The following is a 24,723-nucleotide window of genomic DNA, read 5'->3' on the forward strand; positions in this document are numbered from 1 at the left end:
CCAATGAGTAGGCAACCCAAGTCCCTGGCACCGTAGAAAGGAGGCAGGTGCGACAGAGATGGCGTTTTTGGATAGGATGGAGACCAGGAGGGATGAAGCCATCTTTGGTTAGAGAGGAAATTTGGTATTAAGACGGCCTCACCAAATCCCAATAATAAGCAAACAACTGGTGTTCAGGGCACCGGGTGGAAAGTGGGAGGCAGGAAGTAGGAAGGCTCAAAGACTTTTCCCTGAGTTGGCTCAGAGTTTAAAGCCAGCACATGTTTTGGAGACACAGTGTTAAGTAGTGGGATAGCAAACTGAGTTACGACCGGGTGTTGTCCTTGAACGCTCACGCTTCAGGAACACTCGCTTCAACATTCCTCGTGGGCTTTGATAACGTTTACCCCGCGAGCTGTCAAGAGAGAGAGAGAGAGACTTGCATCTAATTCCACGCACACGTCTCCTGCGATCTCAAAACACAGCAAACAAGATCCCGGAGGGGTTGGAGGAAAGATGACTACCTGGACGGATGCCAGGCCGGGGAGCCGCCAGACGCCGGGCTGCGGTTGGTGGGGAAGCCTCGCTGGCCGGGGCAGCCTGGGTCCCCCGCGCGGGCCCGGGGACCACTCGGAGGGCGGTTCAGCAGCGGCGGGTGCCCGGCGGCGAGCGGAGGTCCAGGTCCGGCTCTCTGGGGCGAGACCGCGCCGAGCGCCCGCAGCCAGGGGGCAGAGTTCCCGCGAGCCGAGCCCGCTCCTGCCCGGGGCTCTGGGCTGCCGGGTCTCGGCGGAGTCCGCGAGCCCGAAGGCGCCGGGGGGCGGGGGCCGAGCGCGCGGGAGGGCGGGCGGGCGGGAGGGAGGGGGCTCCGTGCGGGATCCCGGGGCGCTGCGGCCCCGCCCCGCCCCCTCCGCGCCCAGCCGGCGGCGAGCATGGACCACACTCGGCGGCGCCGCCACCATGACGCGCGCCCGCTTCGTGCTGGCCGTGATCCTCGGGGCGCTCCCCGGAGTGCTCGGCGATGACCCGGTGCCCGGCGCCCCGCTCCACCACCGCCACGCGCGCCCCGCGCGTCCCCGGGACCCTGCCTCCCTCCCCAGCCCGCGCTTCCCGCGGCCCCCGAGGGCGATCCATGCCCCGCGCCCCAACATCCTCCCGGCGCCTCGAGGGGGCTGCCTGGCCCGCGACCCCTGGGTCAACGTGACAGATGTGGGCGCCCCTTGTCTCCGCTGGGCAGAGGTGCCCCCGTTCCTGGAGCGCTCGCCCCCCGCCGGCTGGGCTGAGCTACGGGGACAGCGACACAACTGGTGCCGGAGCCCGGACGGTGCGGGAGGACCCTGGTGCTTCTACAGGGATGCCCTGGGCAAGGTGGACTGGGGCTACTGCCGCTGCAGACGCGGTGAGTGGCCTGCGGAGCGCGGGTGGGGCAACTCTCGGGACCCGCCCGGAGTCAGCCTGGTTTGGGGAACTTGGTGGTTCCAGGGAGAAGAGGGAGAGGATGTCAGAGTTTGCCCTGGGGCAACCCCAGTATGAGAAAAGTACAGTAAGTGTAAGTCAGAAACATGTGCTTTGTGTGATGACTGTCAGAGGACACTTTCTGTGCTGGGGGCTGTGTTAGATACTGTCTTCTGGCCTTGTGTCCACGGTGTTGTATGTTTACATAAAAGAGACAAAGCAGAGGATGGTGAATTTGTACTTGCGTTGAAAGAGGCAATACTTGCAAGAGGAGAATCACCAACCTTCCCTCCTCACTATAGCCCCGGATTTGGAAAACTGGGGACTTCTGTGCTTTGCTCCCACTATTGACCTTCACTTGAAAAAGGATGGCAAAATTCCCAGGTCAAAATCAAAGATGGTCACATTCTGACAGTATGAGAAATATCACCAGTGAACGAAGAAAAAAAGATAGGAATAGTAACTATCTTACTACAGACGTTACTCGGCATACTTAGTCAAATGCAACATTCAACAATGCCATTGGTTACCTTTATATAGTGCAGGTAGGAAAGCATGATTAGGTAGTCACACCAGGAAAGTCGGCAAGGTATTTTAGTAAAAGCCTCACATTAATAAACTAAATGTAAACGAATAATTTGCTTTTAAGCAGTCCTTAATTTTAATCGTTGGGGTTTGTCTTCAATATTGTCTGCCTTCTGTAACAACTGGGAGAGGAAAAGCCTTATGTCCTTCAAAGTTTGAATTTCTCCTGGGAGAACAAAAAATTGGCAGCCTTTCAACCAAGCTGTGTGACAGGAGTTTCATGAATCAGGTCTTGAAACGTGTACGCTTGTACCTTTTGAAGGTAATTGGAGGCAGCCTTCCACAATGTCAGTTTTCTCCTGGGGAAATTGCATTTATCTATGTATGCCTTCAGTCACATTAATGCTTTGAGCTAAAGGAAAGTGATAGGAAGGTTAAGATCAAGTATTCTTCATCTTAGAGAATGAAGTCATCCCAATACTCACATTTTGTGGACAGAATGCAAATGGGACTATAAAAAATTGAGATGGTGTCAAGTAAAGAGCTCTGGAATTACCTCATTGTTTACTCTGAGATTATTTGTAGTAAAATCTCATGCCTAGCACACATTGACAGTTTTCCATTTTCTGTATTAGTCTTAGCTTTGTGAATATATTGGTCAGAGAATTATTGGGTAATTAAGACAGGAAAATCACACAAATTCTCATTTATATATTTACATAAACATACTGAACAGGAATTTAAGATTAAAATTATATTGATCTGTTGCTCTTTTTCAGACACATCAATGTCAATTTTATATTCCTAATGAAAAGAATATTTTGTCTTTGAATTCTCTTCCACCCCTCACCCCTTTAGTTGGAGAGAAATTTAAATTTTTTCCATGCCTTTAGGTTCATAATTAATTCTCACCAGACAAAAATCCTAAACATTACATAATAGTTCTGTGTAAGGTAATTGGACACAAGAGGAAAAAAAGAAACTACCTAAGACAGGAGACAAAAATAGGAAAGCAATTAACTATGAGATCTTGGAAACCAAAGCCTTCCATTCAGTCACACCTGCAGGTCGGGTTAGGTATACTGCATGCTTTTGGGATGAAAGAAAAACTCTGAACCTTGTCACTTTCTTATCCTATATTTCAGCTGGGGGTGTGAACAAAAGTACTATGAGAATAGTGGAAAGATATTGAACTGTGCTATCACAACCATTGATCCTATTTTGACTGCGATGTGGCATAAGACTCTGGCTCTTAGAGCTTTGGTTTTTCCTCTGGAGAAAATAGCTTTTAGACACATAGAACTTAGAACTTTTCAAGCTCTGGACATGTACCAAATGACCTTGCCGACTAATCTAATAACAGCTAGGATTTATTGAACATTCGCTCTGTAGTGGATGTTGGACTAAGCATTCTAGGTTTGTTTTCTCATTTAATTTTCATAGTCACCCTTATAAAGGAGCTGCTGCATCTTGCTGTTCAAAATCCTCTGGGCTTATTACCAGGACAGTAGTGCACATTTTCACTTCATAGCAGTTTATTTCCTTGTATTTCTTTATTTATATAAATGTAGATATATCTGCTGTGCAGCAATACTCATTTGTAGGCCTATGAAGTAATCTAGAAGGAAGAAGGTAAGGGAAGTATGTTTAGTCAATAAAGATTATTTCTAGTCTCTTATGTCTTAAAAATATTTTGTTTCTTTACATAAAACTGGTGCAAAAGAAAGAACAATGGATAGTATTGTGATCCTTCCTTTAAAAAAATAGACTGGTGGTTAGAGTCAGGTTTCTAGCTCTATACAGTGAAAGAAGGAAGTAGATGCCTTCAGACCAGAGAGTGCTTTGCAGCCTAATTGAAGGGCAGAGCGGGACGTCAGGTGAGCAGGGAAGGGTGTGGACCTTTCAATTGCTCAAGTGCCCAGTAAGCAAATGTGATGCCTGGGCTCTAACTCTATGACACTTGCATATGAGTAATAAAAAGAAAAGTTTTGGGGTCTGGGGGGATTGCTCAGTGGTTAAAGTCACTTGCTTGCAAAGCCTGTCAACCCAGGTTCAATTCTCCATCATCCACATAAAGCCTGATGCAAAGTGGTACATGCATCTGTGATCTCAGTGTGTCTAAGACAATGGGAGGCAGAGCCAGAAGGATCTGAAACTTGAGAGCCAGCCCCCAGTGACATTCCTTGCAGTTTGGCTGTTCTTTGTAGGGGCAGGAAGCCCTGTCTCAAAGATGTGGAAAGCAGACACCATGAAGTTGCATTCTAACTTCTACATGTGTGCCATGGCATTCACGAACACACAAATAAGTAAATAATTTTTTTAAAAGCCAAATAATGCAGAATCTGACCAAGGAGTTAGGGCTCATGAGTATTAGAGTCCCCTGGGAACTTGTTGAAATGCAGGTTCTGAGTTTTAGCTTCAGTTCTTAGTAATTCTCACATTTAGGTCAGGAATGGGATATGCATTTCTAAGGGGCAGTCAAGGTGGCTGGGCTAGTCAGGAAAAATCTGTGGGCACACATCAGTCTTCCTAGAATGTGGAGTAGAAGGTAATGTCTACCATTTTTTGACTTCACCCTGCTGGGTCTTGGAGCAGGCAGAAAGAATGCCAATGTTAACTTCCTGCATGGTTGTAGAGAATGGCAGCATGGTATTACCAATGTGTGATAATAACAACCTAGAACAGCACTAGAATATTAAATTGTTCACTGAATGGGATCAAGCTTACTGTCACATTTCTGCAGAAAGATGTAACAGGCAGCTAACTGGTTTCCCACAGCAATCGTTTAAGAAGATAGTGCTTCCTGACTGGAAATGGTGGTGGTCACTTTTACAGTCTTGGGTTAATATGGTAGATAGGGCTTGTGTTGTGCTGAGAATCCATTCCCACTTTAGGTTTAATAGGCAACCAAGTCACTCAAGGCTGACTGATGGGTAATACAAGCAGACTAAATGATAAAGCTCTAATAATTGAAATTTTGCCAGAAAGTATCTGCTGTCTTTTCATCACTATGACAAAACACTCCAGACAACAGTAAAGAATTTTTTTTTTTCCTTATGGGTTCAATAATGCTAGTCCACAGTCACTAGGCTCCACTGTTTTGTGGTGTGTACTGAGCTGATGAACAATCATGGTCGCTAGAGCAAAGCTGCTCGCCTGCTGGCAAACAAGGAAGCAAGGCCAAAGAACAAGGGGCTGGGTTCCAACATCCCCTTCACAGGCATGTCCTCAATGACCTAGCTTCCTCTCACTACACCCCACCTCCTAGAGGTTCCACTCCCTCTCAGTACCTCCACAGGCTGGCATCTAAATCCTTAACATGGGGCTTTCAGGGTCCATTTAAAATCCAAATCATAATAGAATGGTTCCCATATCTGGCTTTGACATCATGTCATGCTAATCTGCTCAAAAGCACCCGCCCAACCCTAAATTTAATTTAAATAGTTACGATGAACACGTGGGCCACATACTGTTTTTCATAGGTGTTCCTCTTGGATATCCATCTAATGTTTGAAGTGAATGTTAATGAGTTAGCTGAGCTAGGCCTGGTGACTCATTCCTGTAGGCACTTGGGAGACTGAGGCAGGAGCATCACCTGTTTGAGGCCAGCCTGGGCCATGTAGAGTTCCATGCTATCCTTGGCTACAGAGTGAGACCCTGTCTTTTAAAAAGTTGGCAGTTAAGGTGTTTGCCAGCAAAGCTAAAGGACCCAGGTTCAATTCCCCAGTACCCATGTAAAGCCAGATACACAAGCTGGCACATGCTTCTGGAGTTTGTTTGCAGTGCCAAGAGGCCCTGTTGCACCCATTCTTTCTCCCTCACCCTCTCACACACTCTTTGTCTCTCTCTCAAAGAAATGCATGAAAGATTAAAAAAAAAAAGTATTAAAAAAGTTAGCTGAATGCTGCCCATCTCAAACCTTTTAATTCTGTATCATGATTTGATGAAGTAGGTATTGAAAATGTTTATTAGAAATACCAGATTTGATCCATTTCCTGGCTGGCTTTTTTTTGAGGCAAGCTCAATAGACTAACTTCCTTCTTTCTTTCTTTCTTCCCTCCTTCCTTCCTTCCTTCCTTCCTTCCTTCCTTCCTTCCTTCCTTCCTTCCTTCCTTTCTTTTTTTAGTGAGAGCGAGAGTGAGAGAATTGGCGTGTCAGGACCTCCAACCTCTGTAATCGAGCTCCAGATGCTACATGCACCTCATTGTGTTCATGTGCAACCTTGTATATGTGTCACCTTTTGTGTCTGGCTTATGTGGGATCTGGGGAGTTAAACATGGGTCCTTAAGCTTCACAGGCAATTGCCTTTACCACTAAGCCATCTCTCTAGCCCTGGCTGGATTTTAAGCATGGAGTGCAACCTGGCTGATATTATTTCTTAGCTGCATGCAAATATTTAGATTTGGGCCTTTATGTGACTCATCTAGTGTGATTTTTTTTTTTTTTTGGTTAGTTTTAAGATGAATGTAGGGCTAAGGAGAATATAAGGCTCAGTGGTTGAGTGCTTGCATCGTAAGCTTGAGGGCCTGAGACTCCTGGAGTCTAATGACTTAGAACTCACATGAACAGTTCGGTGTGGCCACATACATGTCTGTAATTCCAATTCACAGAGGGCAAGGGACGCGTGAGAATCACAGGGGCTCAATGACCATAAACAAGAACAGCAGCTCTGGGGGAGCTGAGGGAGAAACCTCCATCTCAAATAAACACACAGTGAGTGACAGAGAAAGGCACCCAAAATCTCCTCTGGCTCCACATGCACACACATGATACATCTATCTGCACACATGTGTATGGACCATATACCATACTGTAATGCTACATACACACACATGCCAAAAAAAGGTGAAGATAAAATAGTTAGTTACTACTGATATATTTTTTTTTTATTAGTTTTGTACTCAGTGAATACAGTCAACTTGATACCATTGTTATCCTCCTCCCTCTACAGGGACCCTCCTTGTTTGTTAGAAATACCAGATTTGATTCATTTCCTGGCTGGCTTTTTTTTTTTTTTTCTTTTTTTGAGGCAAGCCCAACAGACTAGCTTCCTTCTTTCTTTCTTCCCTCCCTCCTTTCCTTCCTTCCTTCCTTCCTTCCTTCCTTCCTTCCTTCCTTCCTTCCTTCCTTCCTTCCTTTCTTTTCTTTCTTTTTTTAGTGAGAGCAAGAGCGAGAGAATTGGTGTGTCAGGACCTCCAGCCACTGTAATTGAACTCCAGATGCTACATGCACCACATTGTGTTCATGTGCAACCTTGCATATGTATCACCTTTTGCATATGTGTTATAAAAAGTACTATTTATTTATTTGAGAGGGAGAGACAGAAAGAGGCAGGCAGAAAGAGAGTGTGTGTAGGTGCACAAGGACCTCCTGCCACTGCAAACAAACTCCAGACATGTGTCATTTTGTACGTCTCACTTAATGTGGCTACTGGGGATTTGAATTTGGGCCAGCGGGCTTTGCAAGCAAGTGTCTTTAACTTCTAAGCCATCTCTCCAGCCCCTACTATTGCTTTTGATGAATTATTGTTATATGGCAATGAGAGAGAGAGAGAGAGAATGAATTAAGATAATTTTTCACAAGTATTTTGGTTTACAACAATGAGGTCAACCTGAATTATCTAGGATAAATATTACTCATGTTTCTTTCAGTTGCTGGATATGGTGCAAGCCTAACACTAAAGTAGTAATTGTAAAGATCATGCATATGAAGTGGAAAAAGAATACAGCTATGAAAACAGTGATGCTGGTGGCTAATTTGGAAGAGAAAACAGTGATAATTACAAACTTATATATGGTTGGCTTGAATCAAGGATGATAAAGAAAAGAAACCCCAGTTCACAAAGAGTCAAAGAGCAACACCTTCAATCAGAATATTTTTTTATTAGGATAACCAGACAGGACATTGACAATGGAAAATATTGACTCCTGCAATGGAACAAAGATAGATTTCAGTCATTGGCCATTCAGTGAGTATGCACCCAGTGCAGTATTCAGTAAGATGTTCTCTGGTTGAGGTGTCAGAATCAAAGGGACTTTCATCCCCTTGCCTGTGATACAAGCTATGGGAAGCTGATATGAGAAGTGCCATTCAGTTTTATCATGTCACTCAGTGCTGTGTAATAAAGTGCTGATAGTGTGCCATTTGTCTATGTAAATGGCTCAATGCTATTTAATTTGTGAAATTTTTTGAATAGGGCTATGTGTATATGTTATTAGTATGCAACAATTTGACCATGGATAAAGCCATCTTCTTTTGTATGACATCATACAGTTTTAAACTGAGGAGTAATTTATAAGACTGATAAATTTCCCATAAGCACAACATAAATGACTCAAATTGCTTTTTCAGAAGATGCTCTCACATTTTGAATGACACCAATTCAGACGTTTTTATTGGCACTACAGGTAGCTTACATGAATAGTTAATGAATAATTACTATGAATTATAGATGAGAACTAATGGAGGTAAATATACTCCTGTTGGATATTAGTTCAAGGAGGTGCCCTGTGCATTAAAAGATGATGAGATTCCATTTTGAACTGGGTTGATATGATTACAATCTATCATTTTATACCTTTTAAAAAGATTTAGATTATGAGTGAATATAAGTATAGGTAAGAATAATGTAGTGCTTGCAGGTGGGATAAAAAGAAAATGAATAAATGAAACCAAGATGCTGTACTGTACTTTAAAAATTCTACATCCTTTAGTTCAGTTGTCAGATATTATAATTTTTGTATAGTTTGTAATTAACACAAAAATGACGAGCTAGTATATTTCCCAGTGTTGCATTTTATATAGAACATAGCAATATACTTACTTAATTCAATGTCAAATGTGTATATTAAATTGTTCCATATGTAAAGGATTTTTTTTCTGTTCTCTTTAAGACTGTTTTGTTAAATCTTTAAAAATTTATTTACTTGCACGTGTGTGTGTGTATGTGTGTGTGTGTGTGTGTGTATGCGTGTGCATACCAGGGCCTCTTGCACTGCAAAGGAACACCAGATGCTTGAGCTACCTTTTTTTGTTTGTTTCTGAGGTAGGGTCTCATTCAAGGCTGACCTGGAACTCACTAGTCACAGGCTGGGCTTTCATTCCCAGGGATCCTCCTACCTCAGCCTCCGGAGTGCAAGTGTTGAGGTTAAAGGCGTGAGCCACTTTTTTTGGGGGGGGGGGAGGGGTGGTTTCAAGGTAGAGTCTTTCTGTTGCCTGTGTTGACCTGGAATTCACTATGTAGCCTCAGGGTGGCCTTGAACTCTCGGCAATTCTCTACTTCTGCCTCCCCAGTGCTGGGTGGGATTAAAGGCGTGCACCACAGTGCCTGGCTGTTAGCCACTTTTTATTTCTAGTTTCTGTGGGTGGCTTGGGAATTCACCCAATTCAGGCTGGCAGTCTTTGTTTTTAACTGCTGAGCCATCTTTCCAGCACCCCAGTGTTTTTTTAAGACAAGGTCTCATGTATGTATCCCAGACTGACTTTGAACTCACCATGTGCAGCAGATGAACTTGAACTTTTGATACTCATGTCTCTATTGCCCAAGTACTGGAATTGCAGGTGTGTACCACCATTTACAGTTTATGGGGTGCTGTGGATCTAACCTTGGGCTTCATATGTGCTAGGCAAGCACTCAGTCGAGTTCCATATCCAGCAAAAGGATTTAAAATTATTTATTTCTAATTATATTCAGGAAACCACTGAGACTGGTCTTTGTTTTTGCTGTTTCCTCTTCTTTCTTTCTCTGCAAATGCACTACATCATCTTAAGTAGTTTACCTAACCAACCTATATTTACTTGGTCTTACTTTGGCAAGAGCTAGATTTACAAAACAAAGGAGACTGATCTATTTGATTATTTTCTCAACAGTTCTTTCAGGGTTCTTTGACTATGGAATATAGGAAGAGAATCTACCTATCCCAGACAAGGTAAAAAGCTCTATCATTTTGCTAGCCATGGCATAAGTACCACAAATTGAGCAGCTTCAAGAACAGAAAGCCCAAGATCAAGCTGTGGGCTAGGCCAGGCTCCCTTTGAAGGTACAAGGGAAGGACCTGTTGCAAGGAGTGGGCATGTTTTCTACCTTCTTCTAGTTCTTTTTATATGAAAATAGGATTTCAACAATCATGTGGCATAGTCAGTGTGTGTGTTTTACTACCCACATTTTTCCATGGTAAAGAACATAGCCATTTTGAATTAGGGCCTGTCCTATTGACCTCATCCTAACCCACACCTGTAAAGACTTTATTTATAAATAAGATCACATTCTTAGATACTGGTGGTTAACACACTAACATTTTTGGGGGCTACACAATTCATAATAGAATCCTTAATGGAAAACTGAGTCTTACAGAGGGAATTTTAATGCCATGAGCTAATCTTCTGTAATTACCTTGTATTGATCAAGATTGTTAATATTGTTAAAGACAACCCTTCTTCTCTCTCTCTCTCTCTCCCATTCTCTCTCTCTCTCTCTCTCTCTCTCTCTCTCTCTCTCTCTCGGAAATTCTGTTTTCTAGAAAAGTTGTCCACCAGGCCAATGATTGTAACATGAATTCATGAATCTTTTGTGTTCCCTTTCCTTTATAAAGCTGGGCATATAGCCTCACAAAATAAAAATGGAATTTATAATGCAAGTAAGTTAAACATTTTTTTGCCCAAGAATTAATGAATAAGAATGGTAACCGCTGTTGCACACTAGACAGTCCCACTTAAAATTGTGGTAATATGAGCAGTGTGTTGACTTTTTTAGCAGTTCATTTCTTGGGCTTTGTGGGCTTTCCTTGGCCAACTGTCACATGCAACCTTTAGGGTTCTAGACTTCCAGTACTGGTTTGATCTATGCATTTTAAAAAAAAATACCTTATTTTTACTTATTTGAAAGAGGGGGGTAGAGAGAGAGTGAGAGAGAGAGAGAGAATGGGTGCACCAGGGCTTCCAGCCATTGCAAACTCCAGATACATATGCCCCCTTGTGTATCTGGCTTACGTGGGCCCTATGGAATTGAGCCAAGGTCCTTTGGCTTTGCAGGCAAGTGCCTTAACCATTAAGCCATCCCTCCAGCCCTGACCTATGCATTTTTAATGACTTGTATAGTTGACCTAAAACCTCTGCTTGAGATTCAAAAATTTAAATTATTACTAGTGTAATAAAATTTTAGGATACAAATAGAATAGACTAGTTTCCCCCAAATTAGTCCTTAGACTTTAAAATTTTATTTAGTTAGTTAGTTAGTTATATGAGAGAGAGGGAAAGAGAGAGAGAGAGAATGGACGTGCCAGAGCCTCCAGCCACTGCACACGAAATCCAGATGCATGTCCTTCTTTGTACATCTAGCTTACATGGGTCCTGGGGAATTGAACTGGGGTCCTTTGCTTTTGCAGGCAAATGCCTTAACCACTAAGCAATCTTCTCCAGCCCAGTTCTTAGACTTTTTAAGGCAGTGGAGGCTTAGATCTGTTGGAATGCTCTATAGACATTAGTTGCCACTTTAGGAGCATTGCAGGATGCTAGGTTGCAGTAGTATGAGGGAAAGAGGGGTACCTTCTCAATAACAAAAGTTTAATCAGTTGAATAATATTTAGAGTACAGCTTATGTGAAAAATTATTGTTAGTAGATATAGAAAGAGAAATTAGTTTACCTTTGAACTTTACTTTTTTTTACTGTTGTTTTGTCCATTTTCTATTGAGCTGTTTTCTTCATTTTAGAATTGTGTACCTATGAAATGCACATGCATGCATATTTATAGCCCTCCTACAAACTTGTATGGCCCATGGGGCAGAATGGCCTCCATTTGAGGGCCATCCTTTTGTGTAGGGTCAGAAAGCCATCACTCTAATTATTCAGTGGACAGAAAGTCTAGAGCTGCCTTATATGAATGCCTGAGTAGTTTAATGCCCTATCATATGGATAGATTCATCGCAGTATTTGAAACAGTGAATGTCAACATGCTACAATGCATTGCAGTAATGCCTCAAGTTTTATTTTTTTTTTTATTTGAGAGTGACAGAGAGAGAGAGAGGCAGAGAGTGAGAGAGAGAATGGGCACGCCAGGGCCTCCAGCCACTGCAAATGAACTCTAGACACGTGCGCCCCCTTGTGCATGTGGCTCATATGGGTCCTGGGGAATAGAGCCTTGAACCGGGGTCTTTAGGCTTCAGAGGCAAGCACTTAACCACTAAGCCATCTCTCCAGCCCAATGCCTCAAGTTTTAACAGAGGATTTTTGTGCAGTCTTTGCCTACATTTGGAGGAAGGAACACAGTAGCAAGAGCAGGAATCTGGGAGATTATTGGTTATGGTTCAGCATGAACTCAGTTGCTTTGATCCCTACCTTTTCTAATCTATAAACTGGGGAAATGGCTTACAGTTCTTAAGATCTCCATCACCTGACTCATTCCAGGATGATAAATGCAGCAAGAACTAACTTGCCTGTCTAGCAGAGAATTCATTAGTCAGTGACATGCAAATTGGCTTTTCAGAATTGCAAATATTTGTACGGCTTTGATAAGAGAAAAGTGGATGAGAACTATACATGTCCTGTCATGTAGCAAATACAGCTAAGTGAATCCAGCCATTCACAGTATGCTTACTGCATCCGAGAAGTGACGTTGCAGCCGACAGTTCACTTGCCCTGTCACTGTTATTGAAAGCTATAGTCATTTTCACATGGGTTTTCTACTTCTTGCATCTATACATTAGTTTTTTAGGTGATATGTGTACATTATTTGTTATAGACCAGTTTTCTTAGTTAGACACTACTTTAGGTCTTACTATTATTTCTTAACATGTGTAAGTTGAATTCTAGTTTGTTTTTGTTAAAAAACAAAACAAAACAAAACATTGTTCTAGGGGCTGGAAATTTGGCCCAGCAGCTGTTGCACTTGCCTGTGAAACCTAACAATCTGGGTTTGACTCCCCTGTACCCCCATAAAGCCAGATGTATAAAGTGGTACATGCATATGGAGTTCAATTGCAGTGGCTAGAGGCCCTGGCATGCCCACTCTCTATTTCTCTCTGATTGCAAATAAATAACATTTTTAAAAAAAGAACATTGTTCTATTTTTTAAATATTTATTTATTTGCAAGGAAAGAGAGAATGAATGAATATAGGTGTTCTGGAGCCTCTAGCCACTGCAAACATACTCCAGATGCATGTACCACTTTGTACCTCTGGCTTTACGTGGGTACTAGGAATCAAACCCAGGTATTTAGGCATTGCAGGCAAGTGCCTTAACTGCTTAGCCATCTCTCCAACCCTTTTAATTTTTTTTTTTTTTTTTTTTTGGTTTTTCAAGGTAGGGTCTCACTGTGTCCCAGGCTGACCTGGAATTAACTATGTAGTCACAAGGTGGCCTCGAACTCACTGCAATCCTCCTACTTCTGCCTCCCCAGTGCTGGGATTAAAGGCGTGTGCCACCATGTTTGGCCCTTCTAATTCTTTTGATATGAGTACTTTGGTAGTCATTATAGGAATTCAGAGATAATATATTAATTTAAATATCATTTCAAATAATATTTGAGATGAAAAATGAATTACTTGGTTGAAATAAATTGAAATGTAAAACAAAAGAAATGAAGTGATGGTACTTCTGCTATGCATAATGTATTTAAAAGGTTTTGTAATTTTTTATTACAAAAAACAAAGTATTCAAAATCTCATATTTTGTAAAAAATTTTTGGGGGCTGTAAAGATGATTCAGCAGTTAAAAGTGCTGCTTGCAAAGCTTATGTACCTGGGTTTGATTTCCCAGAACCCATGTAAAGCCAGATGCACAATGTGGTTCATGCATTGGGGTTCATTTGCAGTGGAAATTGGCTCTGACACACCCATTTTCCCCCTGTCTTTCTGCTTGCAAATAAATAAAAATACTTAAAATAAAAAAAATTTCTTTACATTATTTATACTGAGCTCTTGTGTAGTCTGAATTAAACATGTTTAGAATATGCAAATGATGTTTGGATGGCTGCAGTATGAATAACCCATGCCCACACTCTCTTCTGAATAATCAGGACTTGGTAGGGCAATGTTTACCCTCATTTACTATGGCATTTTGTTTGAAATCAACTTTGTTTTAATCATGAGGAATATGACATCTTTTTCTTAAATGCTTACATTTGTTGAGGGTGGTGGTGTGGAAAACAAGTCGTGAATGACTATACTGGTAGAAATGTATAGCCAGATTGGCATTCATTTGCATAGCAAGAGACTGCTACAAACATGCATGAGTGCACACACAAAATAACATAAATAATCATTTTAGAAATTATTATAAAGTCACACATAGTAACTTTGAAATAAGAAAATTTTATTGAAATTTTTACTTTTTTCTTTTTGATTTCTTAATCTATGAATGAAGGCCATGACTTTTAATAGCATCTTATGAGATCATTGTATTTTCATTCGACTCAACCTGTGCTTGTGGTATTCAAACTTTGGTTTTTAGCCCAGTTTGGGACAGACAGACACACGGTTCAAGTGATACAAAGATGGAGTGTCCTTTGAAGGTCATGCACAGGAAGCTTTAGCCCATGCAGAGAAAGCAACTGTGTACTGTCGTGGTTTGCAGGACAGAGGAGGTCTTTACACTGCAGGGAAGAGGGCTTATATAATATGTGACCTAGGCTAGGTGAAGGACCTGGGTAAGTGGGAGTGGTTAATGTGTGGCCCTTAATATGTGGTGGGTCACTCATACTCGCTGGTCATTTAGGGACTAATTACCTGAAAAGCCTCTTTTTCAAAGGAGACTGTTCCCTCTCCTTGTAAGCATGACATTTCCAGGCAGCAAATCCACTGAGAAGAGACCTGATTCACACTTAAGAGGGAAAGGCAGTGTCATCTTTCTTGGGGATGCTTAACTTTTTTTGAGTTTTTAAAAAATGGAGATGGAAGTGTTGATTGTGGATTTGGGGATAGGTGGGAGTGGTATGTGAAAGGAGGCAAATCCAGGGGCATCAATTACACCAAACTGCTGCCTAGGGGCTATTTCCCTAAGACTACATTTACTCTTCAGACTTTTCTGCCTACTTCTAGAAGTTAAAGTTGGGAAAAGCACTTTATTCTTCTCTGTGGAAAAACAAATCAAACAGAGGGGAGATAAAATGTTACTAATCATGCTGATTTATAAGTCATAGCCTTGAACTGTTTGCTTGTGATTAGTGCATGTGAAGATGGAAGAGCGTACTAAATGATGAATGTCTTTCATGACGTCCTATTTTATTTTTTTAAAAGATTTTTATTTTTATTTATTTATTTGAGAACAACAGAGAGAGAAAGAGGCAGATAGAGAGAGAGAGAATGGGTGTGCCAGAGCCCTTAGCCACTGCAAATGAACTCCAGACACATGCGCCCCTTTGTGCATCTGGCTAATGTGGGTCCTGGGGAATCGAGCCTCGAACCGGGGTCATTAGGCTTCACAGGCAAGCACTTAACCGCTAAGCCATCTCTCCAGCCCTCCTATTTTATATTCTAGCTCTGTTATTACTCAAACCATTCTACTTTTCCTCTTTGACAGTTTTCACTGGACTCTCGTTTGCTTGATAAAAAGATAGTAAGGCTCAGTGGTAGGGAACTTTCCAAGTGTGTACAGGCCCTGGGGGTGGGGCTTGTGGGAATGAGGAACAGAGAAAGAGAGAAAAAGAGAAGTGATAATCAGGTTAATTTTAAAATGCAGTGTGCTAAATCCTCATTTAGGAGAATCATGTTCTGGGTACCTGGAGGCTTAATCAGTCTCACAAGCTCTCTCACCACTTAAGTTGAAAAACCATATTAACCCAAGACTGGATCAGTGTGTTCAAATGAGTATGTGCTCTTTTAGGGTTTGTAAAATCTCATTCACTTTAGAGTCAGTAGGATTCTGTGGTGACAAGAATGAATTTGATGGCACTGTGGAAGCATATATAAGTTGAGTTTGGGGCAGGCTTGGCAGCAGTCACTGGGGAGATTCTGATGCATCAGTCACTTGTCACAGACGCAGCGGGTTAATTGGTTCTTACCTGACCCCATCAGGCTGTGCTGTAGGCATGTACTATGTAATGGCATTTCTACCTGTGCATGTGACAGTGGTGCCAGAAGATTTTAATGGGTCTGAAAATTTTGTTACAGCTAGTACTTTTTACTGTTCTTGTGTCCATATGCAAATATGCTTGGATACACAAATGCTAATTTCTTTGTCAGAGCTTGCAATTTTGAGAGGCAGTGCCATGCTGTAGAGGTCAGCAGCCTATGAGCAGTGGGCTGCACCATTAAGTTCTATGTGCATGGGAGGCACCGTCTAGACTTATGTTTATTCAGTGATAAAAGCGCGGAGAACTTGATATTACTGTTAAGAGACGTATGACTATATCTACATCTTGCTGAGTTCTCACCATTGTCAGGGGGGCATAAGTTGAATTCAGGTCCTTATGTTTATGAGGCAGGCACTTTACCAACTGAGCTGTCTTCCCAACTCCAAGAATTATAATTCCATAGTAGTCTGCTTTGTCATTTACTTTTAATTTTCATCTTATCCTCCCACAAATTCCATGGTGTGTGTGTGTGTGATGAGGTTACCTGTACTGCGATCTCATGATGGGAAAGGGGTAATGTCCCAGTCCCTAGGTTTCTGCTATGAGGAGGTCCTGTGGGAGACATCTTCAAGATGGCCATTTTCAGGAGCTTCTGGCCTGGGGCCTCGCCCCCTCCTAGCCTTATACATCATCTTCAGAATGGGTCAGTGTACACTGACTTCTGGCAGGCCCCGCATCCCCACACTTTGTACCCTAGTATTAAGCCGGACATGGTGGTGCATGCTTTTCATCCCAGCACTTGGGGGGCAGAGATAGGAGGATTGCTGAGAGTTCAAGGCACCCTGTGACTACATAGTGAATTCCATGTCAGCCTGAGCTACAATGAGACCCTACCTCAAAAAACAAAACACAAAACAATAAAAGGCTGTATGTTAAAACAAAATGTTTTCATTTTGTTGTGTTTGTTATTCTGTATTTATGTCTTACTCATTTTCCTAACTATATGTATTGTATACTTTTTGACCTTTATTTTAGAAAAAAATTGGAAAGCATGTTATGGGGAAAACCCCTTTCAATAAAAAAAAGTAAGAGTCTAAAGCTGGAAAAAAAAAAAAAAAAAAGCTCTGTAACTTAAAAGCTTTTTTCTTTTCTTCTTTTTTTTTTTTTTTTTTTTTGGTTTTCTGAGGTAGGGTTTCACTCTAGTTCAGGCAGACCTGGACTTCACTATGAAGTCTCAGGGTGGCCTTGAACTCACGGTGATCCTCCTACCTCTGCCTCCCGAGTGCTGGGATTAAAGGCCTGCATCCCCATGCCTAGCCAAACATCTTATATTACTAATCTGTGAGTGGTTGGTCATAACTAATGTGGTGATGCATATGATAGGCCAAACTGTAACTTGCCAGACTGATCCCATCTTCCCATCAGGAAATAACATTTCCTCTGAGACACAAAGAGCAAAGAACAAGAGCACTAACGTGTTTATAGTGTGGTTACTGGTCTCTTGATTGATGAAAGAATGTAAACTATCATCCAGCAAACAGAAACTTCTGATTACATAGCACAAGAATTGCATAATAACAGCCGAGCAAGCTGTGTTGCTGTGAAGCACGTTCATATGTTAAAGACCTCCAGTACTGCTTGGTTGATGGAAGCTGGAGCATGGGGATGACCATGCTAATCAGGACCATGTTGGATCTTTTTAAAATTTAGTACCCATTTGTACCTTTAAAATGAGGTAGATTAGGCAGTCGGGGGCGATGGCTCAGTGGTTTAGGGTATTTGTTGCAAGGCCTGCCAGCCCAGGTTCAATTCCCTAGGTCACCCATAGAAAGCTAGACAATGGGCATTCATTTGTAGCAGCAGGAAACTTTGGCATGTACACACACACACACACCACAAATAAAGCTTTTAAAATGTGGATTAGATGAGATAAAAGCACATCTCATTTTCATACTATTATTTAATCAGTTTCAGAGTCTTGCTAGCACATACTGTATGTACAATTTTTAAAATGTATTTGGTTCAGCTCTTTATATTATCATGCCTAGATGTGGGACTAATAATCACTAATCAATTTAAAATTCTAACCTAGGGCTAGAGAGATGGCTTAGCAGATTAGGCACTTGTCTGCAAAGCCAAAGGACTTAGGTTCAATTCCCCCAAACCCACGTAAGCCAGATGTACAAGGTAGCGCATGCATCTGGAAATTTTCGGGCTGGAGGCCCTGGTGTGCCCATTCTCTCCCTCTCTTTCTGTCTGCTTCTTTCTTTCTCTCTCTCAAATAAATAAAGAAAATAAAATATTTAAAAAACTTTTTAACCTAGAGCTGGATAAATAGCTTAGCAGTTAAGGCATTTGCCTATGAAGCCAAAGGACTCAGGTTCAATTCTCCAGGACCCATGTAAGCCAGATGCACATGGGGCCCTTGCATCTGGAGTTCGTTTGCAGTGGCTAGAGTCCTTGGCATGCCCATTCGTTCTCTGTCTGCCTCTCTTCTATCTCTCTCTCTGCTTGCAAATAAATAAAATTAAAAAAAAATCCTAACCTAGAATACTGGAGTTGGACAGAATCTTCAAACACCTAAACTTCTCCTTTTGTGCATTGATTGGTAAACCTTAGATAGACTTGCTGCTCAGAAATGACATTTAGCAAAGCCCAGATCCAAATCTCAGCCTTACTGGACCTCATAACCCATTTGTATAAAAGCCATTCATATCCCCCCTTTTTAATGTAAAACTTGTCCATTTTCTCCTAGGTCATGTATTACATACCAAAAGTTCATGCAAGTAGCAATTCAAGATTGAAAAGGAAGGTTACCATTTAATCAATCTAAGTTCTGAACTGATGTGTTTTCTCTCTCTTGTGCTTTTTTCCTTCTCTTGAAATTCCATTGTTAATTTCTTCCATTTATAAAAGCCCAAATGCAAACAATTTAGGAATGTAAGAGCCAAAGGAAGGGTAGGACTCCTTACAACGTGTTCCCTCCAGACATAAAATGGCCTCGCTATCCAGGACCTCATAGTGCCTGACACTACCTGCACAAGACCATCATAAGAGGAGAGAAAGATCATGACATCAAAATAAAAGAGAGACTGATTGAGATGGGGAGGGGATATGATGGAGAATGGAATTTCAAAGGGGAAAAGGGGAGAGGGAGTGTATTATCATGGGATGTTTTTATAATCATGGAAAATGTTTTAAAAATCGGGAAAAAATTAAATTAAATTTAAAAAAAGATGTGCACTACCAAACAAAAGGTTCTTAACTGTAAAAAAAAAAAAAAAAAAAAAAAAAAAAAACCGCAAATACTTTGATAAAAATTTTCACTTACATTGGATAACCTTAACATCTGTCAATGGATTTTCAGAGGAAAAGAAATAGCAAAGCATCTTTCATTTTCTGTGCTGGGCAATATTCCCATTTGTTGGAGCAATGTTTGTTGTCAAGGAGATAAAGAAAATACAGTGTTTTCTGACAAAGACATCTGGCAGGGTGGAGTATGACTTCAGCTGCTATCACATGAAGCTTCTCCCCTCCTTAAAAAAATGTCTTCTAACTTCATTGAGTTTTAAAACTGATTGTTGATGGTAAGTGTGTCTTAGTTAAATCATTTCCTCAAGGGCTTAAATACAGAAATATGTCTGAATCATGTCCTGCATTCTAACTAAATACGGTTCAGTATGAGTGCCTCTGACCCTGAATTCTGTTTGATTTTCAAATAGTTCTCATTTGCCAGATGTGGTGGCGCACAACCTTTAATCTCAGCACTTGGGAGGCAGAGGTAGGAGGATCACTGTGAGTTGGAGGTCACCTTGACACTACCTAGTGAGTTACAGGTCAGCTTGGGCCAGAATGAGACCCTACCTTGAAAAAAACAAAAGAGTATCAAATAGTTCTCATTTTTTAAATATTTCCTCTTTATATAACTTTGTTACACAAATATGCACTGTATAAGAAACACTTGTTTTTGTTGTAGAAAGTCATGATGAGAGATGGAAAATCATCTTGATGTCAAATATAAAATGTAGCTTTTAATTTAATATTTCTTTATTTATTTATGAGAGAGGAGAAAGATGTAGAGGCAGATAGAGGAGAATGTGTGCACTAGTACCTCTTGCCAGTATAAATGAACTCTAAATGCATGAGCAACCTTGTGCATCTGTCTATATGTGGGTATTGGTTAATCAAACCTGGGTTCTTAGGCGTCACAGGTAAGCACCTTAACCACTAAGCCATCTCTCCAGCCCTAAACCATAGTTTTTGACTAGGTTTTCAGTGCCAAGCATGAATTGTGTCCTATGGAACAGACCTCAAATCCAGAGTGCAGTTGGTTATCCACACTGCAGTCATACCACTATTGCACTAGTGGGTATATCTTGCCTGGGTGGTCAGTTGTATAGTTCATAGCGTCCACTCCCAGTTAAGACTGTTGATGACTAGCAGCCTGCATAGCACTTTCCAGCATGATGATAGCCAGTGGGAAAGAGGCTTCCACTGGATTTCTCAGTATCCTACAACTGCAGTATGTGGTGTCTTCAGCAATAGGGTCTTACCATCTAGTTCTGGTGAGTAACCAAGAGCCTTGGAAATAGCCTGTATTATTTTGGACCTAGTCCATTTTTGAAGTTATTATATGAACTGTAACCAACTTGCTCTTTTTAATATGCTGTTTCATATCCTGCTACTTTGTCTAAAGAGAATATAATGGTTTCATTATAATAGTTTCATACATGTACATAATTTATTTAAATTGTTACTCCCATTACCCTGTCTTATCTCCTCCCATTCCCACTGATTACCTTCTTCTTCTCAGCTATACCCGCTTCTTGTGTGTGTGTGTGTGTGTGTGTGTGTGTGTGTGTGTGTGTGTGTGTCAGACTTAATGAGTTAAATTAGGGTTGCTTGTAGGAACATGGGTGAGAAGTTATTTACAGGAGCATGGGCAACATTATGACAGGAGCATGGGCAACTTTATGGTGACTGCACCACTGAAGAAAACATCTCCTTCCCCAGTATCAGTTTATTTCCTTAATTTACTCATGTGCCTTTTGTAGTTTCTTGGTCACCATTGATCATTTTTACTCATAAACTTTTGAGATCTTCATTCTGTGTTTGATACATTTCAGCAGCATTGAATTCAGTATTCTGGAAGTTCTGATCATTTAGAGATGTCAGATTGCCTTGCTTTTTAACATTATTTTGCATGGAGGTGTGCATGCACATGTGTGCATGTGAAAGCCAGAGGTCTACTTTGAGTGTCTTCCTCAGTGACTTCCAACTTTCTTCTTGAAGCAGTGTTTCTTACTGAATCCAAAGCTATGGCTTCACCTAGACTGGATAGCCTGAAACCTTCTGGGGTCCTTGAACTGCTCTGCATTTATGTGGGTGCTGGGGATTTGATCCTGGGTCCATGTTCTTCCACAGCAAGAGTTTTACCAACTGAGCCATCTGCTCAGGACCCAGCTTTGCTTTTACATGTTTCTTTTCTTTCTGGTTTTTGGTCTGTGCATCACTTAATTTTGATATTACTCCAGTTTTCTTTGAGGATCTCATTAGTGAGCAGCCTCATTCTCAGGTCTCCATTCCATGCCACTGAAAGAGAAAAGAAACTGTGATAGCACCCATGTTAGCAAGCCATACACAACTCAAATCTATTAAAGATTAGTAATAGATTATCAGTTACCTGAAAACAGGAAGTAAAAAAGTAGCATAGAGAGCTTTATTTGGTTAAAACAGAGTAACATGGAAATAGTGAATGGATGAGATAAAGGAAGGGTGTAGGGAGAATGGAAATATAGAGAGGCTATGCTAAACACAATGCAAACTAAGAGGTGTGTAGAAGAATAGAAAGAAGGGTGTGGTGGTTTGATTCAGGTGTCCCCCATAAACTTAGGTGTTCTGAATGCTAGATTCCCAGCTGATAGAGATTTGGGAATTAATGCCTCCTGAAGTGAGTGGATTGTTGGGGCCAGGCTTATGGGTGTTATAGCCCGTTTCCCCATGCCAGTGTGTGACACACTCTGTTTGACACATTCTCCTGTCCCTGTTGCCAACCCGATGTGGGCCAGGGGGTGATGTCCACCCTCTGCTCATGCCATCATTTTCCTTGCCATTGTGGAGCTTCCCCCTGGAGCCGGTAAGCCAAAATAAGCCTTTTTCCCACAACCTGCTCTTGGTTGGGTGATTTATACCAGCAATGCTAACCTGACTGCAACAAAGGGGAAGAGAAAAGAGGAAGAGATTAGGAAAATAAAAAAAAAATGCAGGTCAAAGTTTCTTCATAATGAGAAAATTCATAGCCAAAATTAGATAAGAAGGAAAATAAACCATAACAAACACTCAAATATGATAAAGTCAAATTGCTACTGGGGGTATAGTAGAAAAAAAATAGGGGACACATGAGGCCAAAAAATTAGATTGTTTAAAAATGAAAAATGAAAGAGCTCATCACTGAAGTAGACTTAAAACTCACCCACCATGGCTCAGAGAATTTTTAGGAAGAGGGCACAGAAAGACTGTAAGAGCCACAGGTTGAGACATCATGCCCAGATTCATTTCTACACCCCCCAACTAACTCACTGCTGCTCCCACAACGCATAACCCACAACCCCACTGAGGAGGGTTCCCCAGTGAGATGGGGGTAGGGATGAGGGAAAAGAGGGTACCAATACATGATGTATCCATAAGAAATATTTTGTTAATAATAATAATGATGATAAAGATTTTTTTCTTTTGTTTTATTGAAATAGAGTCTCACTCTAGCCTAGGCTGCCCTGGAATTCACTGTGGAGTCTCAGGGTGGCCTTGAACTCACGGCGATCCTCCTACCTCTGCCTTCCGAGTGCTGGGATTAAAGGCGTGCACTGGCAATAATAAAGATTTTAAAAAATGAAAAATGCATAACAAAATGAGAAAAATGTATGAATATACATAAACAATGAAAACAGTTTTTAAAATGCGATGAGGTAAAAATACTAGTGAAAGCAGAGCAAAAAGAACAAAATGAAAACATAAGGGACTGAGAGGAAAAGGGTAAAGAGTGGCTTTGTCGTCTGTCCTTGGAAACTGGAGATTGCTGGAGCAAGGAGCATGAGGTGATTTGTGGACTCGTGTCTTGACTATGCTATATGCTGGTGCTGAGCCTGTATTAGATAAGTGTCTGACATCTGTAAGAGCTTTTTCACTTTAGTTGCTTCCCTTTGTGTTCCAAGGCATGTTCTGACCATATTTAACTATTAATAGTTTGTAGGCCAGGCAGTTTCTTGCCCCCTCTCATGATTCACCAGTTCATAACCCTTGAGGTAGTTAATAATATTTTGTTTGGAAGGTGTTCTCAAAAATGCATTGGAAGTGATTGAAACAACTACAGCATTTAGATAGGTGCAAGTGGACTTGTCTTCCTACTTTCAAAATGCACTAAACATTAATACCCTGATGGAGAAACATAACTGTAATTGTTAAGAAATCTGCTGGGCTTTAGAGTTCTCAGACTCCACAGCAGTGAACCTGATACCAGGTAGCTGGTTTGAAAGGTTGCTGTACCATTGACCTTAGGTTCAGGGTTATCAGACTTCAGAGTTATTTTCAGGTGAGATCTGCTCCCAGGCACTGAAGGCAGGGCTACCTTTCCCTATACACTTCATTGTCTGGACTATGCATCTTGCTACCTGCACTTTTTGGTTTTTCAGTGTCCACTCTCTTGGTCTCCATGGTTGTCACCCAGGGATGCCCCTCACTGTGCCTTGTGGCAGGTTGAATTTAGGCTCCCTTACTTGTGACTATTTCATGTTCTCAGTCCCCTAGGTAGCTCACTTTTTAATAATAGGTACCCTCATAATGGCATTCAGCTACAGCCCTGAGAGCTGGGGGAACATCTCTGTACTACTGACAGTTGTTCCTGTCTTAGCAAGACCACAGTGGGTAGAGAGGCTTGCTGGAGTTGTGGCTTGACTGGTAGGTAAGACTTCCCATCTCTTTTCACCAAAGCTGCTGGGACTACCTCTTGGAAAAGGCTACATCATCTTCCTTCCAGGGATGTTCACAATAAGAGCTGTGTTCATCTTGGCTTTCTTCTTTTCTGTGCTTCACCTTGTTTGTTTCTCTGTACTTTTCAGATGTTCCACCAATACTTTGATGCCACTTTTTGATCAGGTTTTATGTAGGTGGCTTGGGGATTGAAAGCAGGAGAGCCAGCTTTGCAAACAAGTGCCTTTAATACTGAGCCATCTTTCTAGCCCTGCCACCTACATTATCATATAGTCTTTGAAATTACTCTCTAAATCACCAAAGAGAAGCAGTCCAGCCTTTTTGCATGTGAGAAAACAAAGTTTACCTGGCAAAGAGTCCAGTCTAGTGGCCAGCTACTCCGGACAGTGAAGCAGGGGGATAACAAATCTAAGGCCTGTCAGGGCTGCAGAGTAAGTTGGAAACACACTGTTCCTTACTATATAAAGGAACAAAGGGAAGAGGCTGGGAATAAATCAGTGGTTGCCTAGCATTTGTGAGAGCTTGAGTTCAATCCCCAGTACCACAGATATATAAATTTGGCATGGCCATCCAAGTAATTAGTGGCAGAGTTCTGGAAGGAACTCAATTTTCAAATTTCAAGTCTATGCAACATCAGGTGTGTCAGTAACATGAGACATGTTTGCAGGCTGGGACAGATACCAAGTGAGGCACTAGGAGGCAAAGCAAACCAGAGGTTCTACCCTCAGTTTGAGGTTCACTGTGTTGCCAATTCCTCCAGCCCAAAAGTTCCAA

The 24,723-nt window shown here is 41.6% G+C and overlaps 1 protein-coding gene across 2 annotated transcripts in view; it reads left to right on the forward strand.

Moving 5' to 3' along the window:
* Positions 1 to 936: 936 nt before the first annotated feature.
* Positions 937 to 24,723, forward strand: part of Prss12 (serine protease 12) — a 76,965-nt gene continuing 53,178 nt past the window's right edge. For both annotated transcript variants that reach the window (XM_045142542.1, XM_045142543.1), the window contains exon 1: positions 937 to 1,375. In XM_045142542.1, the coding sequence (XP_044998477.1) occupies positions 937 to 1,375 (439 nt within the window). The remainder of the gene's footprint in view (positions 1,376 to 24,723) is intronic.

Source organism: Jaculus jaculus, chromosome 2 (genome assembly GCF_020740685.1).
Source record: "Jaculus jaculus isolate mJacJac1 chromosome 2, mJacJac1.mat.Y.cur, whole genome shotgun sequence".
Classification (NCBI taxonomy): Eukaryota; Metazoa; Chordata; class Mammalia; order Rodentia; family Dipodidae; genus Jaculus; species Jaculus jaculus.